This window comes from Protopterus annectens, chromosome 11.part0, assembly GCF_019279795.1.
Source record: "Protopterus annectens isolate FY-2018-M chromosome 11.part0, PAN1.0, whole genome shotgun sequence".
Taxonomy (NCBI): Eukaryota; Metazoa; Chordata; order Ceratodontiformes; family Protopteridae; genus Protopterus; species Protopterus annectens.
This window is the reverse complement of record NC_056745.1, coordinates 509,108,964-509,133,879: the sequence shown is the minus strand read 5'-3', so window position 1 is coordinate 509,133,879 and position 24,916 is coordinate 509,108,964. Positions and strand designations below refer to the sequence as shown.

The 24,916-nt window shown below is 40.8% G+C and overlaps 1 protein-coding gene across 1 annotated transcript in view; it reads left to right on the top strand.

Annotated features, from left to right (window-relative positions):
• The window catches only part of FRS2 (fibroblast growth factor receptor substrate 2), a gene marked incomplete in the record, with an annotated part of 1,814,279 nt that overhangs the window by 1,544,243 nt on the left and 245,120 nt on the right, over positions 1-24,916 (top strand). The window contains 1 exon segment of the mRNA XM_044088006.1: positions 22,763-22,921. Coding sequence (XP_043943941.1) covers positions 22,763-22,921 — 159 coding nt within the window.

Here is a 24,916-nt window from a genome sequence, read left to right as displayed (position 1 = left end):
ATTTACCACACTTGAACATACCATTGGGTAAAGTGATCAATTCAGAACCTGGCCTATCATTCCAATTGAACTTACATTTCAAAATTTCTTTTAAGTTAGCATATCTCCCATAAGAAAAACAAACAAAATCTGGAAATAAATGACCTATCTCCTCATTAGCACTCACAATTGGCCATAAAAATTCCACTACATTTTTCAGAATTTTTGAAAAGGGAGAAAATTTTGTTACAAAATAAATGCTAATGTTATTGTCTTTTGTATTCCCATAGTTTTTTAAGGTATTGTACTGATCTTTCTTACTCTTATGGGTGATCCTACTTGAATTAACTAACCTATTCATACTACTATTAAGCAATTTGTCTGAATACCCTCTAAACCTTAACTTATGTTTAACATTTTCAAATTCCACATTTAAAAAAATGTTTTCAGAAGTGTGTTCCTGTGTACGTTTAAATTCCCCAAATGGAAGAGCTTCAAACAAATGTGCAGGATGCGCACTGTTAGCGTGAAAAAAATTATTACAGGCAGTTTCTTTTCTAAATGGTTTATATTGAACCAAACCATTTTGATCAACATATAAAGAAATGTCTAAAAACTGGATAGTACAAGAATTCACATTATAGGTAAATTCCAACCCAAACCTATTCTGATGCAAATTATCAATGAATTTCTCAAATACCAGCTTGTCTCCTTTACAGATAAAAATCAAATCATCAATATATCTGTAATAGGAAAGAACATTTCTTTTAAAAAACTCTAAAGTGTACAAAAAATTAATTTCAAAATAAGACATGAACAAAATAGCATAAGTGGGGGCGAAATTAGCCCCCATGGCAGTCCCTTCCTTTTGAAGGAATATTTTCTGATCAAATAAAAAGTAATTGTGGGTAAGTGCAAACTCTAGTAGTGAAATGATGAAAGAAGTTCGTGGACCTTCTCCCAGAATTTTTCCAATTGCTTCTAGACCAAATTTGGTCTTAATACTGGTGTAAAGTGCCTTTACATCCACTGTTGCCCAGTAAAATGATTTTTGCCATTTAAAGTTTTTAACAAACTGACAAAACTGATTAGTGTTGCTAATATGAGAAGTTACACTTTTAAGTTCTTTTTTTAGAATGCTATCCAAAAAAATTCCAATATGTTCCAAAAAACCTCCACAACAAGATACAATGGGACGACCTGGAGGGTCGAATAAATTCTTATGTATTTTAGGAAGTGCGTAGAACATGGGATCCTTAGGATTAACAATGAACAACCTTTTAACATCATTGTTGTTCAAAAAACCCAGTCTTTCCCCTCTTTCCAAAATATCCAAAAGTGCTGAATTAAATTCAGCAATGGGATTACTGGCCAATTGCACATAAATGTCATCATTACATAAAAGATCATAGCTCATTTTCAAATAATGACATCTTTCCATAATAACCCAGTTGCCCCCTGTATCAGCTGTACAAAATATATATTTATTTGAAACTGCTTTCATCTCTTTTAGTGCTAGCCATTCAGATTTAGTTAGATTAAATTCAATGTACTTTCTCAAAAATGTAACCTATTCAGTTTCAACTTTTTTACAAAGGACATTTTCAAAATTCCTTAAAACAAAAGAACTTTTCGGAGGGTAGAAAGAACTGCAGCTTGGCAAGTTAGGAACTCTAAGTTTCCCATAACCAGTAATAAAACGCTCAACTTCAGAAATATCCGCATGAGCAGAATTGCCATCACTAACACTATACTCAGTGTCAAATCCATTTGCATTAAACTCACAAGCTTCATCTTGGTCATAGTCATGCAAAGAAAGATCCATAAGAGGATCATTCAAAATTGATAAATCAAAACTACTGAAAGAACAATCATTAATGGAAATATCAGTACATGTACTATCATTTAGTTCAACATTGTCAATTTGTTGATGTCCTTCAAGGATGCATCTGCAGTCCTTACAAATGGGTTGTCCTGTCGTCAGGCAGCCCTTCGGTCGGCCGGATTCCAAAGTCTGGGTCTGGCCTCGGCTGGTGGCGCACCTCACCCGACGTCATAGCTGCAGTTATTCGGGTATAAAGGCATCAGCCAACGCCATTTTCCTCAGTCTTTCTTGCCGCGTGGCGCCCGAAGCAGAAGCTGTTCGCAAGTGCCGGTCGGTCAGATCCAGAGATTACTACTACCGAATACTACTTCGAAGACTTCTAAAAAGCTAAGTACCCCGTTGGGGACTCTTTCTTGCCTCAGCCGATGTCAGAGAAAGTGAATAACTGTTTATCTTGTGGGAAACAAATACCTCATAAAGATTTCCACTCCTATTGTATACATTGTTTAGGCCCAGACCACGACGTAGCAGCTTGTCTAGCCTGCGCTTCTTTTAACCGACGGACGCTTAGACGTCGGTCGGAGTTTGCTGAACAAATTTTCGGCTCTGATTTTGCCTATATTATGCCGTTGGATCCTCCGACTACGCAAATTTCCAAAAAAACGAAAAGAAAAGGACCGACACTCGCGGTCTGTGGTCTCGGCCGAAACCGCGATTAAGCAAACCGCGAGTGTCTCGGTTTTGGCCAAAACCGAGCAAGCGGTTCTTTCTCCAGCCGAAACCATGCCTTCTACCGAGGCCTCCTCTAACCTGGTAGAATCTGCTTCTGAAATCCAGCCTTTTGTTGCGGTTTCTCAGGAATTATCAGACACAATTCCCCTGGATATTTCAACCCCTGCACGTGGAGCTGCTAGGCCTCCTGCAGCCATGTCTATCAAGGCCTTTGCCAGGGCTAAAGCAGCCAAAGCTTCCAAAACTGTGCCTGCCAAACCCCCTTCACACAGGCCCAGCACTAGCTCTCATATGCTATCTTTGGCTGAGGATTTAATTACCTTAATTCGTGGATCCCAGCCTCATCCAGACAGGTCCTCTCTCCCACCTCCAGAAAAGAGACCTAGAGCAGAGCCCCCTGAACCAGTATCCACTGATGGTTCCTCTGATGAATCAGAACATACAGACCTTCCTGAGGCTTCTTATTCTCCTTACGAAGACTCTGATGCTGAAGAGTCCATTCCTTCAGCCTCTCCACCTGAGGAATTTTCCTTTGGGGAAACCTTGCATGCTATGAGGGAACAATTTCAGTGGCAGGGCCAAGATTTCTCAGACTCCAGAAAAAGGCTTAGAACCTTTCTACATTTGCCACAACATAGGCCTTTAGCTATACCTCCAGTTCTTTCTGTTGTAGATGATGCATTTAATGATGCTTGCACTGCTCCTGATTCATTACCTCCGGCTCCTGCTAAGCCCGATAGGTTCTACAGGGTCCCGGACACTCATCACCATTTATACAAGGCTCATTTGCAGATCCAGAGACCATCGCCCAGGGCCCTAAAGCTGTAGCTGCTACTTCTACTAAAAACCCCCCTCTGAAAGGGAATCCAGGTCCTTAGAGAGATGGGGTAAAAAAGTTTACACTTCTGCTACCTTGTCAGCTAGGGCTTTAAACTGCCAATTTCATATGATTCAATATCAAGAGTTTATGCTTGACCAGTTAACTAAAAAGCTTTCCTCTGAGGAATCTTTAGATAAAAAATATGTTCAGGAAATGGTACATAACATACAGCAGGTTAGTAACCATTCTTTAAAATGTGGCTATGATGCACTGGAGGCTTCCTTTAGATCAGCCATGACTGGCACAGTTATCAGGAGACATGCATGGTTGAAAGAACAGGCATTACCAGACCATGTCAAATCAAAGCTTTTGGATGCACCCATGGACAAGGTCAATTTGTTTGGTTCCCCTGCTCAGAAGGTGCTAAAAAAGATGGAAGAGAAGGCGAAATCTGTACAAACGGTGAAAGATTTCTTACAGGTTCAACCTCCAAGGTTTAGCAGGAACTGGCCCTCCAAGAATTGGTCCTTTCCGGACTCCTCTAAGCCTCAGAGGGGCAGGAATAGGCGTTCAAGAGGCAGAAACCAATCCAGGGGTGCCTACAGGGGACGCCAATGGCAAGGTAACAACCAGCGAGGCACGGACGCAGCCATCACCTCTACAACAACTCAATCACAGTGACTTGACAGTGGCACCGCCTACCAGGGAACAACTAGAAGCACCCTTAGGCGGAAAATTAACCTTATTCTCAAAAAACTGGCATTGCATCACAAGGGAAAAATGGATTTTGCAAACTATAGACCAAGGTTACAGGTTCCATTTCCATACTCTACCAGGAAGAGAGGAATGCCAAACCTACCACCTACTCAAAGGACAGAAGCTCTAAAACAAATATCTCAGCTATTAAGAATGAGAGCTGTGGAAAAGGTACCATCTATGGAGCAAGGAAAGGGATTTTACTCCAGACTCTTCCTGGTACCAAGAAAAGAAAACAAATGGAGACCCATTCTAGACCTGTCCGCTTTAAACACATTCCTTATTGTTCCAAAATTCAAAATGCTGACCCTACAGCAGCTTCTTCCCATGCTGGGCAAGGAGTCTTGGCTGGTAACTAGATCTCAAGGAGGCATACCTGCACGTCCCCATAAGACCAATTTGCAGAAGATATCTCAGATTTCTTGCAGGATCAGAGCATTATCAATTTTCAGCATTGCCCTTTGGCTTATCTACTGCGCCCAGAGTATTCACGAAATGCCTGGCATCAGTAATTGCTCATTGCAGACTTCAGGGAATCCAAAATTTATCCCTACCTGGACGACTGCCTGATTCAAGCGGACAACAAAAGCAAGCTAGCAGAAGACTTACAAAGAGTCATTTACCTGCTGCAAGCCTTGGGATATACAGTCAATATAAAAAAGTCAAGGCTGATTCCATCCCAAAGAATAACCTTTCTGGGTGCAGAGCTGGACACATCAAAACAAATGGCATTCCTAACTGCAGAAAAGAAAGAGCAACTACCTCTCTATTTCTTGGCATTAACAAAGCAGAACCACCTAACTGCAAGAAAAGTACTGCAAGCTCTAGGCTTCATGGCATCCTGCATAATTCTGGTCCCTCATGCCAGACTGCATATGAGAAAGCTACAGTGGTACCTAAGGAATTTGTGGTCCCAACACAAGCACAGCCTAGAAACCAAAATCCCAGTAATCCCATGCCTGAAACAAGAGTTCCTATGGTGGGCTCAGGCCTGCCAATCAAACACAGGATTGCCCTTCTGCAACAGCCAACCAAGCCAAACCATCACGACAGATGCCTCAGACCTCGGTTGGGGGGCACACATGCAGGGCAAGTGCATACAAGGCTTATAGACTCAGGACCAGCTGCGCCTACACATAAATCTAAAGGAAATGCTGGCAGTAAAATTGGCAATCCAGTCATTCAGACCATTTCTCCAAGAAGGTCAGTTGATAAGGACAGACAACACCACAGTTATGTGGTACATCAACAAACAGGGAGGCACCCATTTATATCCTCTATGCCGGCTGGCACTGGACCTATGGGATGTGGCCCTGAGCTACAACATTCAGTTACAAGCAACTTTTGTACCGGGAAAAGAAAACATTCTAGCAGACAGATTAAGCAGAACAACCACAGATGCCCACGAATAGATGCTTCATCCGGACATCTTCAAAGCCATCACAAGGGAATGGGGATTACCACAAATAGACTTGTTTGCATCCCCATTTAATCACCAGCTAAAGAAATTCTGCACAAGGACGTACCACCCACTTGCTTGGAAGGTGGACTCCTATCTTTCAGTTGGAAAAACCTGACAGCATAATGCATTTCCACCACTTCCTTTGATGCACAAGGTGCTTCTGAAGATCAAAGAGGACCGTCCAAGGATCATTCTGATAGCTCCAGACTGGCCAAGACAACATTGGTACCCATTGCTGAGGAGTATGTCTCGGGAACAAATATGGACACTACCCCTGATTCCATTACTGTTAACACAGAACAACTACAACATCCTGCATCCAAACCTGAAAACTCTGCAGCTAACTGCCTGGAACATTACATAACAGCAATTAACCCAAATTTATCCCAAAGGGTTAGACATAATCCTGGAGGCTCGCAGACCTTCAACAAGAAAGAATTATGCAGCAAAATGGAAAAGATATCTCATTTGGAGTACTGCAAAGGGAGAAGATGCGACTCTGGTAAACATGGCCAACATCTTGGAGTACTTGGCAGAGCTCTTCCACACAGGCCTGTCCTATTCTTCCATCAAGATACATGCATCAGCTATTTCAGCACAATACAACTTGGATCCTCCTGTCTTCTCTCATCCCCTGCTCAGACAGTTTCTGAGAGGAATTAAAAATGTAAAACCTCCCAGGAAACCACCATTGCCAGCATGGGACTTGAACTTTGTGCTAGAAAATTGACACTTCCTCCTTTCGAGCCAGCAGCAACAGCAGAATTACAATACTTATCCTGGAAGACTGCTTTCCTGCTGGCAATAACTTCAGCAAGAAGGGTCTCTGAACTACAGGCATTAATGGCAGTGCAACTCTTCCTGATCTTCCATCAAGATAGTGTCCATGAGAACAAATCCTACATTTATGCCTAAGGTGGTATCCAGAGTGTCATTAAATCAGGCTATCCACCTACCTACATTCTTTCCAAACCCACAAAACAGGGGAGAAAGACTTTTGCATACCTTGGATGTACACAGACAGTTACGCTACTACCTGGACAGGACTAAGTCCAACAGAAAAACTGACCAGCTTCTGGTAGCATATGCCACAGGAAAGGAAGGAAAACCAATTTCAAAACAGACAATCTCCAAATGGATAGGAAATTGCATTAGATTTTGTTACTCCTATCATGGAAAGAAAACTCCAGAGAACATCAGGCCTCACTCCACAAGGGCTACAGCCACTACCACAGCCTTCTTACGAGGAGTGGCTACCAAGGACATTATAGAGGCTGCTACTTGGACCTCCGTGCATACATTTGCCAAGCATTACAATTTACCTTTATACTCTAGATCCCGAGCAGGTTTTGCCACTGCAGTTTTGCAAGGGATCCTAGCTACACCATAATCTCTACTCTTTCCTCCTCCCTTTGCTTAGCTATGGTATTCTACCCATTTGTAAGGACTGCAGATGCATCCTTGAAGGACATAGTACAGTTTTGTACCTACCATAAATGTAGATGTCCGATAGGAATGCATCTGCAGTCAGGATTACCCACCTTCCCCTCTGAGGTACTCCTAGGGTATTTGCCAGCCTTCAGCTAGCTTGGGGGGATCTATTATGGTGCATTTGTTTGTATATATGTACATACATGCTTTTTTTTTGTTTGCTCTCTACTATTTGGAATCATTGGCATTTATCCAAATTTAGCCTTCCAAGAGGGCACCTGGCATCTGGGGCAAGAAACACTGAGGAAAATGGTGTCGGCTGATGCCTTTATACGACTGCAGCTATGACGTCGGCTGAAGTGCGCCACCAGCCGAGGCCAGACCCAGACTTTGGAATCCGGCCGACCGAAGGGCTGCCTGACTACAGGACAACCCATTTGTAAGGACTGCAGATGCATTCCTATCGGACATCTACATTTATGGTAGGTACAAAACTGTACTTTTTCTTGCATCAAAATACACTCTCAAATACAGTTTCCTAACAAAACGTTTCACATCTAATAGTAAATCTGAGAGCGCTGGTATCCTAGTTGGAACAAATTTACTTCCTTTCTCTAATACCAATTGCATGTCATTGCTAAGAATTAAATCAGTTAAATTCACAATGTGCGTTGTGTTCGCACCATCTAACAAATGTGTGCCACAACTTAAACTAGAATGCACTGAGTCACTAGACGGCGGAACAGAACAATGCATAGAGTCCAACAAAGTTGTATACCTAGTATCTTCGGTTGCGACCCTTATTGCGCGACTTGCGTTTGGACCCTTGCCGAAAGTTCCATCTACCAGAGTCTTCTAAGTCCGATGTAGTCCCAATATCGTCAGCAATATCCATTGTTTCAAAAGAAACGCTCTTTTTACTGCCTGCAGTATCCGATGATGACGCAGATGAATCACGTCCACTACGTGAATTACATGAACTCGCCTCTGTTCTTCTCATCTGGGACGAACCATTCTTTAACTTACGCTGCCATGAATAAATCAAATTTTTATTAAAGTCACTGACATCTCGATTAAGCTTTTTCTTTTTCCTCAAGATGACATCCGCTTCTATTTTAGTAACTTCATCATTAATACTCTTCATGGCAGAAAGAAAAACTGAGTCTGGGTATTCTTTAGCTAAAGTTGCTTCCCCTTCAGCTATTTGAGTTTGGATCAAACCCAAACTTCTCCGGTTGCGTTTAACTAGAATTTTCAACCAAGTAAGAGAACACTGAAGAGAAGCTGCCTTCCATTCTTCCAAATAAGCAGCCTCATCATCCGAAAATTTATAAGCAGGTAGCTTATCAATTCTAAGACCCCTTGGAGTGATGGAAAGTTCAACATACTTTTCTAATAAACGGATATCATAAAATAAGGAAGTCTCTTTAACCCTTAATTTTTTCAAATCATTAAACTTTTTGTCAAATGTATTGTTACCAGATATTGTCCATGGGTCAAATTGCGCCAATTTATCTTCCCTTTGTTTCAGTAGATTCGCAAAAAGGAACCCATTGGTAGACATTATGACAACACAAATGATCCAGTTTCTACGCAGAACAATGCCAAAAACCAAGCAAGTAGAATATGAAAAACCAAACGAAACTGGAAGCAGCAAAGTTTATTCCGGTACCTCGGCTGAGTGCCTTCAAAGGAATAAAACCATCATTTTCTTAGCTGCTTTTATATTATACAAAACATCAATTACACAATTAAATATTTGCATAAATACCAATCAGGGTTTAAAGAGACATATGATGAAACTTTAAATACATTCAAAAAGAATTTTCTCTGAATGCATTCAAAGAAAAAATGTGCAAAAATCTAATACATCAGAACACGCAATATAATTTAATGAATATTTTGGAAAGAGGGGAAAGACTGGGTTTTTTGAACAACAATGATGTTAAAAGGTTGTTCATTGTTAATCCTAAGGATCCCATGTTCTACGCACTTCCTAAAATACATAAGAATTTATTCGACCCTCCAGGTCCGTCCCATTGTATCTTGTTGTGGAGGTTTTTTGGAACATATTGGAATCTTTTTGGATAGCATTCTAAAAAAAGAACTTAAAAGTGTAACTTCTCATATTAGCAACACTAATCAGTTTTGTCAGTTTGTTAAAAACTTTAAATGGCAAAAATCATTTTACTGGGCAACAGTGGATGTAAAGGCACTTTACACCAGTATTAAGACTAAATTTGGTCTAGAAGCAATTGGAAAAATTCTGGGAGAAGGTCCACGAACTTCTTTCATCATTTCACTACTAGAGTTTGCACTTACCCACAATTACTTTTTATTTGATCAGAAAATATTCCTTCAAAAGGAAGGGACTGCCATGGGGGCTAATTTCGCCCCCACTTATGCTATTTTGTTCATGTCTTATTTTGAAATTAATTTTTTGTACACTTTAGAGTTTTTTAAAAGAAATGTTCTTTCCTATTACAGATATATTGATGATTTGATTTTTATCTGTAAAGGAGACAAGCTGGTATTTGAGAAATTCATTGATAATTTGCATCAGAATATGTTTGGGTTGGAATTTACCTATAATGTGAATTCTTGTACTATCCAGTTTTTAGACATTTCTTTATATGTTGATCAAAATGGTTTGGTTCAATATAAACCATTTAGAAAAGAAACTGCCTGTAACAATTTTTTACACGCTAACAGTGCGCATCCTGCACATTTGATTGAAGCTCTTCCATTTGGGGAATTTAAACGTACACAGGAACACACTTCTGAAAACATTTTTTTAAATGTGGAATTTGAAAATGTTAAACATAAGTTAAGGTTTAGAGGGTATTCAGACAAATTGCTTAATAGTAGTATGAATAGGTTAGTTAATTCAAGTAGGATCACCCATAAGAGTAAGAAAGATCAGTACAATACCTTAAACTATGGGAATACAAAAGACAATAACATTAGCATTTATTTTGTAACAAAATTTTCTCCCTTTTCAAAAATTCTGAAAAATGTAGTGGAATTTTTATGGCCAATTGTGAGTGCTAATGAGGAGATAGGTAATTTATTTCCAGATTTTGTTTGTTTTTCTTATGGGAGATATGCTAACTTAAAAGAAATTTTGAAATGTAAGTTCAATTGGAATGATAGGCCAGGTTCTGAATTGATCACTTTACCCAATGGTATGTTCAACTGTGGTAAATGTAAAATTTGTGCAAATGTGAAGAATTTATCAGGAAGTATGATAAATGGGGTGAAATATATTGCTCAGAGTCATTTCAACTGTAAATCTTGTGGGGTAGTGTACATTATTGGTTGTGATTGTGTTCAAAGTAAGTACTATATTGGCCAAACTAAACGCCAATTAAAAATACGTATTTTGGAACACATGGGAGACATTAGAAATGCCAGAATTGATAGTCCAATTGCTGAACATTTCAATTCAGTTCATAATGGGGCTATGGATTCTTTATTTTTTTGTGGTTTAGCTAAACCTGCCCCTGGTATGAATGGTAACTATTTACAGAACCTTTTAAAACTTGAAAGTAGATTTATTCTAAAATTCAGCACTTTAAAACCTAGGGGTATGAATTTGAGACCCAGTCTCACATATTACCATTACAACCTCAAATCATACACATAAACACACAAAGACATACTCGGAGGCTCTGATCAAAAATCTACCAAAACAGCAGAGGCCACCAAAGCAGACACCCAAACAACCACCACCTCAGAACACAACACCTGCAACACATAGACCTCACAGTCAGAGTGTCAAACAGTCACAGCCCTTAAGGCCAAACACAATGCCAGACACACTAGTCATTGGTGACTCCATAGTCAGACACACTGACGTCCCGCCACCAGACTGAGTAAGGAGAAGGTCACAGTAAGCTGCCTGTCGGGCGCTAGAATCCGCCACATAACGCAAGCACTCAGGTCTCTCAACAGCAGGTACAAATATGATTCAGTCATTGTCCACGCTGGTGTAAGCGACCTGAGAGCATTACCTCCGGACTACATGAAAAGAGACATTGAGGAGCTCTCTGATTATGTAGCCCAGACAGGTATGACCCTGACCTTGAGCAGTATCCTACCTTCACCAAGAATGATGCCACAATACAGAGATAAGATGATCAGCTTTAACAATTGGCTTAAACACTGGTGTCATTCAAAGGGGATCCAGTGTCTGTCTGCCTGGGATGACATGCTGGACAAGCCACGCTGTTTCAAGGGCGGCTTGCACCTGTCACCCTAGGCTCTTGCCACCCCATAGTGCCTTTTAGGCAAGGCTCAAATTCTAAACCTACCACCCTAGAACACAAAAACTAAGGGTAATGCTGCTCAATGCCAGAAGTCTAAATCTCAAAATGCAGGCCCTTCTCAGTATGGAGAACATCGATGTCTGTGCTGTGACAGAAACCTGGTTCAAGGCTCCTGAGAGCACCCCGCGCCATCAGGTTTTACCTCATATCATGCCCCAAAATCTGGACAATACCAAGAAAGGAGGTATCCATATTCATCAAGGACACCCACACCTCAAGACTGGTGGCAACGCACGATGCATCGGAGACCATCCAGGTGCAATTAACCATAGGCAAGACTGCTCTGCAAATTGTAGCATGTTACAGGCCACCCTCACAAACTCAGGAACCTCACATGGCCTTCCTGAAAACACTAGAGGATAAATGTATCACCAAACACCATCATACTAGGTGACTTCAATTACCCTAATATAGACTGGGAACACTACTCAAGCCCAAACACCCTAGCCCAAAAGTTCCTGGAATTCATAAACTCAAATGCCATGGAACAACTAGTCACCATCCCCACAAGAGGAGATAACATACTTGATCTCATCATCACGAACATGGGAGCACAATGTTCAACACCCCTCACTGGTGAGATCAGACCACAAACTAATCTCGCTGGAGGTCCTCATCCCACCCCCACCTGAAATCAAAAAGACCACAGTAAAGAACTTCTCAAAAGCCGACTTCACACTTCTAAAGACTAGTGTGGTCTCCTTTAAACAGTACTCAAGCAGCTGAATCACTTACAAATGCCTTCTACCAGCACCTGCAGGACTGCATGGATAAGGCAATCCCAAGCAAAACAAAGACTCTTTGTACCAAAGGCAAGCATCCAGTCTGGTGGACCCCAGCCATAAACAAACTCTACAACAAAAGGAGGAAGCTACTACAAGATAGAGCAAAATCCTTAAAAGGTAAGACACCCTTGATCACTATAAGTAAAAACTAAGAGCTCTCATAAAATCATCCAAAGCAAATTTCGAGAAAAATAGCTAAAGACTCAAAAGACAATCATAAGGCCTTCTTTAGCTATGTTAGAAACCTGGGAGGAAACTCCCAGATATGCTCAGAGCTAGTTCAAAATGATGTGAAGATTACTGATCCTACAGACATTGCCAACATACTGGCTGACAGGTTCAGTGCAAACTTCTCCCCCCCCCAAAAAGAGATATCTATACCAAATGATTGCAGCCCCCAAACATCTCCAGCAAGTGAGAACTGCTCTCTCCAAAGCAAAACACAGCATCCATGGGACCTGATGGTGTCCCCCATGAACTAAGTGAGGAATTATACCCACAGCTAGGACAGCTGTTTAATCAAAGTCTTACCTCTGGATACGTACCCAGGGGGAGGCGCACTGCAACTGTGGTACCACTTCCCATTAGCTTTACAAGCCTTATCTGCAAAGCCATGGAGAGGATCATAATGGACCTCATAAATAAAGACATAGGGAATTTGCAGACTTTGGATCCAACCCAGTTTGGCTTTGTCAAAGGCAGATCATGGCTTTTAAACATGGTTGACTTTTGAAACAGTCACCAAAGCCATTGATGAGGGAAAGGCAGTCCATACAGCCTACCTCGATCTGGCTAAGGCCGGTATCATTGAAAAACTCATCAGCTTAAATGTCAACCCATACATCACAAGATGGGTTGCAAACTGGCTGAGTGACAGAACCCACAGGGTCAGAGCTGCTGGCGCCATGTCAGACTCAAAGCCTGTCACAAGTGGTGTCCCACAGGGCTCAGTCCTGTACAAGCAAACACAGGAGGGTTATGGCTGACAAAGTTTGCAGATGACTGCAAACTACATCTGACACAGATATCCTTCAGAAGGGTCTCACAGAAGCGGATAACTGGTGCCAGAGCCACGGCCTAAAGTTAAATGCCAAAAATGCATAGTCATAAAAACAAGGTTACCCTAGCTACCAAATAGGTGGCAATCCACTGAGCACAGAAGAAGTTATCAGGGACCTGGGGACCCAGGTTGATAGTAGTCTGTCATTCGACACCCATGTAGCTAAAGTAGTTAGGAAGACCTTCTACATTGCCCACCTTATCATGAAGGGATTCTCATCTAGATCAAGGGAGGTCATAGTCTCCTTTACTCATCACTCATCAGACCAATGATTGAGTACAATGCCCCATTCGAATGTATCTGACCCGACACTTGCAGCAGCTGGAGAGGCCACAAAAGTTCCTCACCAAAAGGATAAAGGGTCTCAAAAATCTGTCCTATGCTGCCCGACTGAAAGAACTCCAGCTCTATTCAGTCGCTTACGCTTGCTCAGAGGTGACCTTTGCCTAACATACAAGGCCATGTCAAACCCAGATTTGATGAATATGCTTCACCTCAAAAATCTAGATCCATCAGAGCCACAAGGGCGGAGACTTAAACCTTGACACGGCTATTAATAGGGCGTGCTGGAGGGATAGATTCATCACCCAAAGACTCCTATGCTGTGGAACAAAATCCCGGTACATGTGAGGCAGAGCATGGCCTTGTTCAAGAGAAATCTTGACCAATGGATGGGAGATCGCAGATATACCCCAGGGATTACCTCAGTGTCACTGCTCGACAGAGGCACAGAAAAATAATGGGTATAGTTCCCCATACTAAAAATGCCCTCGGGCAGATAGCCTAGTATGAACCTATGAACCTATGAACCTATGAATCTTACACTTTGATATTTAGTCATTAAATTATATTGTGTGTTCTGATGTATTAGATTTTTGCACATTTTTTCTTTGAATGCATTCAGAGAAAATTCTTTTTGAATGTATTTAAAGTTTCATCATATGTCTCTTTAAACCCTGATTGGTATTTATGCAAATATTTAATTGTGTAATTGATGTTTTGTATAATATAAAAGCAGCTAAGAAAATGATGGTTTTATTCCTTTGAAGGCACTCAGCCGAGGTACCGGAATAAACTTTGCTGCTTCCAGTTTCATTTGGTTTTTCATATCCAAGAAAAGAAAACCAATGGAGACCCATTCTGGACTTGTCCGCACTGAATACTTACCTTATTGTGCTAAAATTCAAAATGCTGACTTTACAGCAACTCCTTCCCATGCTGGGCAAGGGGTCTTGGCTGGTAACTCCGGACCTCAAGGAGGCATACCTGCATGTCCCAATCAGACAAAGTTGCAGAAGATACCTTAGATTTCTTGCAGGCTCAGAGCATTATCAATTCTCAGCATTGCCCTTTGGCTTATCTACTGCGCCCAGAGTGTTCACGAAATGCCTGGCATCAGTAATTGTGCATTGCAGACTTCAGGGGATACAAATATATCCTTACCTGGACGACTGCCTTATATAAGCGGACAGCCAACAAGCCTTGTTAAAAAACTTGGACTATGTCATTCACCTACTGCGGGCCTTGGGATACACAGTCAATATTCAGAAATCAAGTCTCGTACCATCCCAGCAAATACCTTTCCTGGGTGCCACACTGGACACAAACACCCAGATGGCGTTTCTGACAAAAGAAAAACAAAAACAATTACCAGAATACTTCAGAAGATTGGCAACACACACCCAGATGACTGCAAGGAAAATCCTGCAGGCCCTGGGTTTCATGGCATCTTGCATTCTTCTGATTCCACATGCAAGGCTGCATATGAGGAAACTGCAATGGTATCTAAAAAGTCTATGGTCTCAGCACAGCCACAGCCTGGAAACATTGATCCCACTCATTCCTTGCCTTCAAAAGGAATTTCTGTGGTGGGCTCAAGCAAGCCAGATAAACAAAGGTATGCCTTTCAGCAAGCCTCATACAAGTCAAACCATGCCTCAGACCATGGATGGGGGGCGCACATGGAGGGCAGATGCATTCAAGGACAATGGACACAAAAAGAAAAGCACCTGCATATCAACCAAATAGAAATGCTGGCAGTGATACATGCAATCAAGGCCTTCGAAAAGTTCATGCATCAGGGCCATCTACTAATAAAGACAGACAATGCCACAGTTATGTGGTACATAAACAAGCAAGGAGGTACCCATTCCTACCCTCTTTGCAGACTGGCAATGAATCTCTGGGATATTTCCCTACAATTGAAAATAGAGCTACAATCCCAGTTTGTACCAGGGAAGGACAATGTTCTGGCGGACAGCCTAAGCAGAAACCTCATGGATCCACACGAATGGATGTTGCATCCTGACATTTTCTTACAAATAGCTCAAACATGGGGAAGGCCGGATATAGATCTTTTTGCCTCCCACTTCAATCACCATCTGAAAAAGTTTTGCACAAGGACATACCATCCTCAAGCTTGGAAGGTGGACGCTCTGTCCTTCAGTTGGAACTCTCTAACACTATATGCCTTCCCACCTCTTCCTTTGATGACCAAGGTGTTACTAAAGATCAAGACAGAGCAACCGAAAGTCATACTGATAGCTCCAGACTGGCCAAGACAACACTGGTACCCACTGCTACGGAGCTTGACACACACCAATCCGTGGCGCCTTCCTCAATGGCCACTTCTTCTGACACAGCACAATTACAGGACACTACACCCCAGCTTGAAAACATTGAAGCTGACAGCTTGGCAGATTCCATGACTATTACTCAGGATACACTTTCCAAAAGGGTAAAAGATATCATCCTGGAGGCGCGCAGACCTTCCACGAGAAAAACATACTCAGCAAAATGGAAGAGATTTCTTATCTGGAACAGCAAAAAGGGTCAAGACCCATCAGTGATGAGCATTCCACAGATCCTGAATACTTGGCTGAAATGCTCCACAATGGCCTTTCATATTCTTCCATAAAAATACATGCTTCAGCAATATCTGCCAAATATAACACTGATCCGCCTGTATTTTCTCACCCATTGCTAAGACAGTTTCTAAGAGGTATAAAGAACATCAACCCTCCAAGGAAACCACCAGTGCCTGCATGGGACCTCAACTTCATGCTGGAAAAATTAACTCTTCCTCCCTTTGAACCAGCAGCATCTTCAGAGTTGCAATTTCTGTCTAGGAAAACAGCCTTCCTTCTGGCAGTAACCTCAGCAAGAAGAGTCTCCGAGCTACAGGCCCTTATGGCAATACAACCATTTCTCATTTTTCACCAGAACAGAGTTTCTTTGAGAACCAATCTGTCATTCATGCCAAAGGTGGTATCCAGGGTGTCCCTGAATCAAGCTATTCACCTGCCTACCTTCTTTCCCAATCCTCAAAATAAAGGAGAGAGACTTCTGCACACCTTGGACATACACAGAGAGTTGCGCTACTACTTGGACAGAACAAAGTCTTTCAGAAAATCTGACCAGCTTTTTGTAGCTTTCGCTGCTAGATTGCAGGGAAAAGCAATTTCCAAACAGACAATTTCTAAATGGATTGGAAATTGCATTCGATTCTGCTACTGTTTTCATGGAAAAACTGTGCCAGCTGACATCAGGCCACATTCCACCAGAGCTACAGCCACCTCCACAGCCTTTTTAAGAGGAGTGGCAACAAAGGACATTTTAGAAGCTGCTACATGGAGCTCCGTGCATACATTTTCCAAACATTACAACCTGCCTTTATACTCCAGATCCAGAGCAGGGTTTGCCTCGGCAGTCCTGCAGGGCATTTTAGCTACACCATCTTTGTCTTAGTGCCTACCACCCCCAGGTTGGCTATGGTATTCAACCCATATGTCAGGACTGCAGTTGCATCCTTGAAGGACATAGTACAGTTTTGTACCTACCATAAATGTAGATGTCCGATAGGTATGCAACTGCAGTCAGGTTTTCCCTCCCACCTACTCCTCTGTAGTATACTTTTGGGTTTCTACCCCTCATTTTAGCTACCTGGGGTAATCTTTTATGGTGTATTTGTTTTTTATGCTGTTGTGCTTGTCTGGAATTTTTTCTCTTTTTCAAAATTTAGCCTTCCTTAGAGGGCACCTGGCATCTGGGGCAAGAAACACTGAAGAAGATGGCGTCGGCTGACGTTTTTATACCCCAGGCGCTCTGATGTCGGGGAAAGGGCGACATCAGCCGACGCCGGACCCAGACTTTGGAATCCGGCCGACTGAAGGGCTGCCTGAGGCAGGACAACCCATATGTCAGGACTGCAGTTGCATACCTATCGGAAATCTACATTTATGGTAGGTACAAAACTGTACTTTTTGGAGGAGGAATGAGGTGTAAAAGGCAGGATTTGAATGAGGTATGTAATGTTTTACTGACAATGAGTGAGTAGATGTATGTTTGCAACTAAAAATGTCAGTTTTTTCATTTATATAAATGTATGATTGTCATAAGTGATTTAATAAAGATGTTTCTTTTAAAAAAAACTAGTGTTTCCTTTTTTCCTTTTTGTGCGAGTTACCATCTTGTCCTGTTTTGCTCCTCCAAGGTACATTTGTCACCCATTTCAGCATCTCTTCCATGGATCTCCATCTTTATATGCAATCTCATGTGAAAAATGTTTTGCATACCAAACCTGGAAAACAGGTGGCTTCTCCTTTGAATCTTAACATTTGCTCATCAGGCTGAATTGAGGGTCTTAATATGGAAAACAGTGTTGCTGATTTCTCTAGTTACAAGAAAAGTATTTGAGTTGCAAGCTTTTATGGTGGGTCATCCTTTTCATTCCACAAAGATAGGGGTTCCTTAAAGACTATTCCTTTATTTATGCCTGAAGTGGCATCTTGTGTTTACTTAGCAACTTGTCTCTGCATCTTCTTTCCAGAGCTTAAAAACGAGCGAAAAAGGGTACTTCCATACCTTGGATGTCCACAGACAACTCCAGAAGCATCTTTTAGGAACTTTTTCATTTCCCGTGTTCATTTCTCGTGAAGGTAAGAAGCAAGGGCAACTTGAATTAGACTATTTCAAAATGTTTGTCTCATTGTACTACTTTTTGTTATACCCACCACAAGAAGGAAATTCCAGGCAGTGTCAGGACTTATTCTACAAGATCCTTGGATTTATCTGTGGCTTTTGGGAAGGGTTGGATTCTAGAAGCATTACGGAAGCACCAACTTTGTCCTCTGTACATACCTTTATAAAGCACTATAAGCTAGATTCCTTCTCCAGGTCTAGGGCAGGCTTTACTAGGACCATTCTCCATGGGCTCCCGGACCTCTTCCTTCCTCCTCCCAGTCAGTGTTATTGATGGTAGCCTACCCATATAGCAAGGCCTACTGCTGCAGAGGTCATTATGATGAATGCTATACAGCTGTGTAAGTAAACTAACAGTAGATGTTTGAATGATCACTGCTGCAGTAGTCGCTCCCTCCGTTCATCCTGCGGCTTTATTTTTTGTTGACAGTGTTCTAGCCCCCCCCCCCTCTCAGTTGGCATGAAAACCCTGAAAGTCGTGGTGCCGAAACCACTTATTTTCCTCCTCTCATCTTGAGTTGATTACGTGCTTGAGCACATGAAAGGTGCTTTTAAAGCTTTGGAAGTTGGACAGCTACTGTATCATTAGCAAGATATAAGCCGTACAGCTGAGGCTACTGCAGCAGTGACCATTAAAACTTCTACTATCACTACCAGGGCTTGATCTCAGAGCACAGGCAAAGAGAAAAGGGATTGAGGAATTTTATGTGAAAGACTTACTCTGGTAGGGTTAGTTGAATCTAGAACATAAGCAACCGTTGAACGAATAATTAGTACAGCATATAAAATATTGCATGATAACTATAAGAATATCTATAAGAATCTATCATAGGAGGTTATTAAAGATTGGGAAGAGAGATTGTAAAAGCAGTATACAAGAAAACAATGGGAATATGTGTGTGGTTCTCAAGTATGCAGCCAAGTCCAGAAGTTTTAGGATATTTGGTTGGAAGTGTTTGCATAGGTATTTTTTTATACCCCAAACAAACTTCTAAGAATTTTTTCTCTGGTAGATAGCAAATTGTGGAGGTGTGTGATGGAGAAGAGGCAACTGGGAGCATATGTTTTGGGAATGTAATGAGTGAGCAGATTTTTGTTTTTTGTTAAATTTTAAAAAGTGCATTCACCACAGACACTCAGACTAAAGTTCCACTCCACATTGTAAAAAAAAAAAACGAACAAAAAAAAAGTACACTGGAAATGTAATAAGCGCTTTCTTTTTAATATTTAAAACTACTTCATATCTGGAAATCATTTTGCACCAACTGTATTTGAGGTACTGAATATTATAAAAGTGATAAAAGAACTGGAATAAGGATCTTTAGTAAAGGGAATGAGCAAATTACATAGAAATAAATGGAAATTGTGGGAACAATACATAGTGCTGAGGAGGAGGACTGAGCTTTAAGGGAAGGCAGGAATACAGCAATTTGTTGAAATGTAGGCTTGACAGCAGCAAAGAAAATGTATGTGATGCACATTGTATTTAACTAGAAGAATGTTAAAATGGTTTATTTTCTGTTATCTTAAGTGAAAGTTTAATAAAGGTTAAAATTCTACTGTTACTGTAAGTTTACTTGCACAACTGTAATTTCTTCAATGTGTGTCTGAGCTGTCCTTTTACTTAAGATACATCTGTCTGCCGATCTGTAGACCCCCCCCCCCCCACAATGGCATTCAAACCCTACAACTGCAGTGAAGGGATTCCTGAAGGGTATCCTCTTTCTGAATCTTTTAGGAGGAAAGTGGTTCCAGCTTGAACCTGGATATATTGTGGAAACGTCAGACTTAGCCACCTTTTGAACTAGCTGTTTTTGCACCTCTGAAATATGTTGCAGAATAGTTTTCCTGATGGCCATCATCTCTGCTAGAAGAGTTTCTGGGCTACAGGTCTTTTGGAAGAAAACCTTTATTCCAGTTCCCTAAAGACAGAGTAAACAAGCACACTAAACTTTCCTTTTTGCAGAAATTCACTACAAATGTAGCCCTGTGCCAAGCTATGTAGGGCCACATCATCTTCTCTGATCTCAAGATTAATGGTAAAAGGAGCACAGACACCTAGATGTATATAATTGAGGTACTACTTAGACCTGAATCATTCACCAAATCTGATCAGTTATTTGTGTCTTTTACATAAAGCAAGGATGGTCTGTGAAAAACTTTCTAAGCAGCTGTCAAATTGCATCAGTTTTTACCATAAGGCCCACGGCAGGACTTGGCAGGAAAAAGTCAGGACCCATTGTGGAAAGGGTACTTCAACTATTAGAGGCCTCCTGAAAAGCAGTTAATACCTAAAGTATTCTAGAAGTAGCTACCTGGTACTTGGTTAATACCTTCTCAATTGCTACACACTGGGTGTGTTATCAGGGGCAAGTGCTGTATCTGCTATACCCTCCTAAAGGACATCCCGAGTCTTCATCTAAGCAGCGAGTCAGCCACCCCTCCTGATTCTGGCAAGCATTGGGAATCTTTTCTATATGTTATTACTGGAACAGTGACCTACAGAGGACATGGCACTGTTATGTAGGAAACTTGCCATAGTTATAGATGTTCAGTTGTAGTTACTGCAGTCTTTTTTTTCCATCATTTCTCCTTTGGTGTCAGACAAACATGAGGAGTTGCTTTAGGTACCCTTATACCCTACCCTCATCACTCCTGTAACCTTGCTGTCCTCTTTTTGCTCAGGTTCCCAAAGGAACGATTATTTTCTCTATTACAGATTTCTTTCCTGAAATAAGCCAGAACATCAGATCCTGATGCAGGCATAGATTTGCACTGCTTATGGTGAAAGAAAAGATGGTGTGTGGGCAGATGCCACCTGTGTATGAATTGAGCAAAAATGTTTGAGGTCAGGTGATGCCAGCCTAGGTGTTAAAGAAGATCTGGAGATATTGTACTTGAGGGCCTCAGCAGATGCGCAGTAGCAAGCCCCGCCCAAAACCCGCTCCCATGCTGTTTCGTAATCGGGCACTAATGAATATGCATTCCCTCAATATAGCAACACTAGCATATGTTTCTAGTATGTAGAATCTAGTGTTAATATCCATTAAGTCAGCACTGTAAGATAGTCTTTAATAATTTTGTTGCATGGGATGTACGTATGGTATTTCATGAGCATCTTTTAAGCAGTTCATCTTCCGTAAATCACATGTGTTATAATACTTAACTTATTTTATTTCATTTACTAACATGGCTGTTTTAGTCATGTAAACAGTTGACCGATGTGAGTACCCTCTGCAAAGTATAATAGTAAGCAAGTATAATAGTTTTACCACACACTTCAAAATAAAAGTTAGCATGTCTTTCATTGTGCAGAATGTGCTTTTGACATGTTTATAAACAGTTTCATTCACATTTTTGGTGCATGCTGTGGTTTGTTTCCATGGTCTCATTTGCTTAAACTATAAATGTTAGTATGTAATTGATGCATTTCATTGGGTTTAAACTTGTCTCTGCCATGGCAACGTACTGTGTTTATTGATGTTTGTAATAACGCTGTTACGATCCTGAGTTATGTAATTTTTTTTTTGACATTGAGATGGACATCCTCCAGGAATTGTTTTTACTTCTGATCAATGGGATTACCTCCCCACCTCTTAGATCAGTACATATCTTTTGCAGAGGAAGCGAGTGTACTGTTTTATGATCTGACAAGCAGTAAACACGTACTGTAGAGCAGTGACCCAAGATCGGTAGTGTATAATGTGCAGTTACATCAGTTCCTTCTGATTAAGGGGTAATACTTTTACAGGCTTGTTTTAATTTATTGTCTTTAATCTTCAGAAGCCAGTAATGAGATTGTTTCCTGTGGGATTCACTGACACTTTTAGCAACAGCTGATTAGAATGCAATGTCAGTACATATGCAGACCTGGTCGACAATAATTTGCTACATGCCCACTTCTGCGCGAAACACAAGGTGAGGCCCTCAAGTAAAATATCACCGAAGATCTTCAGTTCTGAAAGTCAGACTTGGCATCTTACTCATTCAAACCTACAATTGTGGTGAGAGCACCTTCAGTTATGGTACGTTACCTAAACAACTGTACTTTTAAAGGCTTACTAATATTTTGCTTAAGGAGGAGTGTTTACCAAATGACTGAGCACACACATGTTTTTACCAAGTAATTGTACAGGATGCACGTTAAGAGTTTTGATTGCACTTTGGTCTTTAAGTGCATTTTTCCAAGTAAAATGTTTTATGTTTGCAAAACAAGCATGGAAATATTTTAATAAGTAAACTCTCAACTTTAACTTTATGCTTTCAATGGAAGAAAACCAAAGAGGGGGTTTGACGAATCTAATTTTGTATTTGCATTGGTAAGTTACTATTTATAGAAATGTATATGAATACTACCGCTGCCTATTTTCTGTTTGCTTCTCTCCTAAGGTAGACCGTATTTTTAACCCCTGTATATAGAATATGTGTGTGTTTTTCACCATTTTAAATGTCCAAAAAATGTTTATAAGTTTAATTTTATCTGGTATGTCTGTTTTCAGTGTTGATGCAGAGAAGATTCAAACATGTTAAAACGTCATTTTGATAAATGTTTGCTCTAACAGTAGTCCATTTAAGAATCTGATTGTAAAATTTTACTTTTATAGGAATATTTGCATTTAAATGTGCTCGTGCTGAAGAGTTATTTAACATGCTGCAAGAGATTATGCAGAATAATAGCATAAGTGTTGTTGAAGAGCCTGTTATAGAAAGAAACCCACATCAGACTGATTTGGAAGTTCCTAGGACACCACGGACCCCTACCAGTAAGTGCTGCCTCTAACTGCGCACACTATAATTTTTGAAAAATAAAATTGTGATTTGGTTCTTGGCAGAATCCATAAGCTTGCATTACCTGAGAGGAATGGGAATTCTGAAGACTACAGCAGGCTCTCGGGTTCATCCAACATGCCATGTATTGGCCCATAATCCTGACTTCTTAAAGAAGAAACTGAATATACCAGTCCAGACTTGTGTCCTAAAAGGCACTGGATATGTATTTTGTTTTGTGACTTAACCCCCACCATTTAGCAAATGCAGATCACTTTCAGATATTAAACTTAGCCGTGGTAGACTTTATGAAGACTTGTACCATTTTGTGAGATTTTTTTTGTCAGCTGCATTTGTTTTCAGGTAATTTTTCAGTTGCTGTGAGCATTTTGCAATTGTTCATAGGTTGTTCCATCGAAAGGAATATTTTTCTACTTTCTCTTTTTTACTTATAAGAGACTGAAAATTTGAAGTGCATTATATTCTTTAGGTGCACATATTTGAAAGGTGGTGGATTGTTTCCTGAGTGAAATGCTAATCCAGTAGAAATCTGCAACTGAAAGCATTAAGACATATTCTTTTGAGCACCCCTTTACTTGTATCTTATTGTGTAGTCCATCTGAGGAGAACCTTATCAGCAGTGGTCTGTGCAGATTTGCGATGCAAACAGCTGATATAGAATAATGCAGCACAGACATGCATTGCTTAACATGACAATATAGTTGCCAAACTTAACAAAATTTATATCAGTTGCTAAAAGAAAACACCATCAAGGGTCTGAGTCAGTGATGCTGCTATGTACAGCAGCAAAGTAAATCCATTGAAATTATACTGCTTATAATAATCCATAATGGCACTTTTTACTTCTGATGTCTGTGCCATTCATTCTTAAGAACTGTTTACTTTGGAATCCTTGTACTGGCTGTTTTGCAGATCACGCTGGGCATTAATATATTGCTGCCTGAAATCAAGCAGTTGCATTTTCCTGTTTGTCTTGTGCGACTGGCAGCACTGTGACAGCTGCCAGAAGTAAGTGCTGCTTTTATATTTAAAGGTTTGACTAGAAAAGCTAAGCATCATATAAAAGCATGATAACTCGCATTAGGTGGTAATTGCAGTGTACCCCAGACATTTTTATTTTGAACAGACCATTATTTTCTTATGGTGAGGTCATCCCTGGAGAAGCATGTTCAAGGTAGGCCTGAGACTGAAAATGCTGTGCCCTTAAAACATCAGAAATTTTGCATTTTGCTCACTTAAAAAATACAAAAGTGTAATAGTCAGTGATTATATGTATCTGTAGATCAATAGCATGACAATGTAGTAAGCCAGATATGTGTGCATGTGTGGGGGGGTCATGTCAACACTACTTCTGTTTACTGCAACGTATTTTGGGGTGGGGTCTAAAAGTATTGTCAGGAGAGGCTTAAGGGGGGGTTTGATGGTTTTGAGGAAGATTCACTGTGCCGGTCAAGGTGTCTGGCTTATACAAACCACATCAAGTACAAACAATGTGAAATGGCTTTTTAGAACTGTGCATGATGTCTTGAATTATAATACACATCTGTGAAAGAGGGTGTGCATCAGGAGAGTGCTATCTCTTTTCTTAGAGTAGCTAACTTAAATATTAGCTGTGTTAAACTGAAACATTTTTCTTTTCTAAATGTGGGTTTATTTACTCTTTAAGCACATATACCCCAGGGATTACCTCAGTGTCACTGCTTGACAGAGGCACAGCAAAATAATGGGCATAGTTTCCTTCAAACTAAAGGGGTGGCGAAAGCCACAAAACTCTGGGCTAGGCTTATAAATGCCGTTGGGCAGATAGCCTAGTATGAACCTATGAACCTAAATCAACTGCCATGTTTGCTTGGAAGATGGGCTGAAGTCCGTATAGATTTGTTTCAAGAAAAAGTAGTGAGATTGTCGCTAAGCTTGAAAGAATTCTCAAGGTGCACTCAAAGTAGTACACATGCTGCACAGTATGTGAA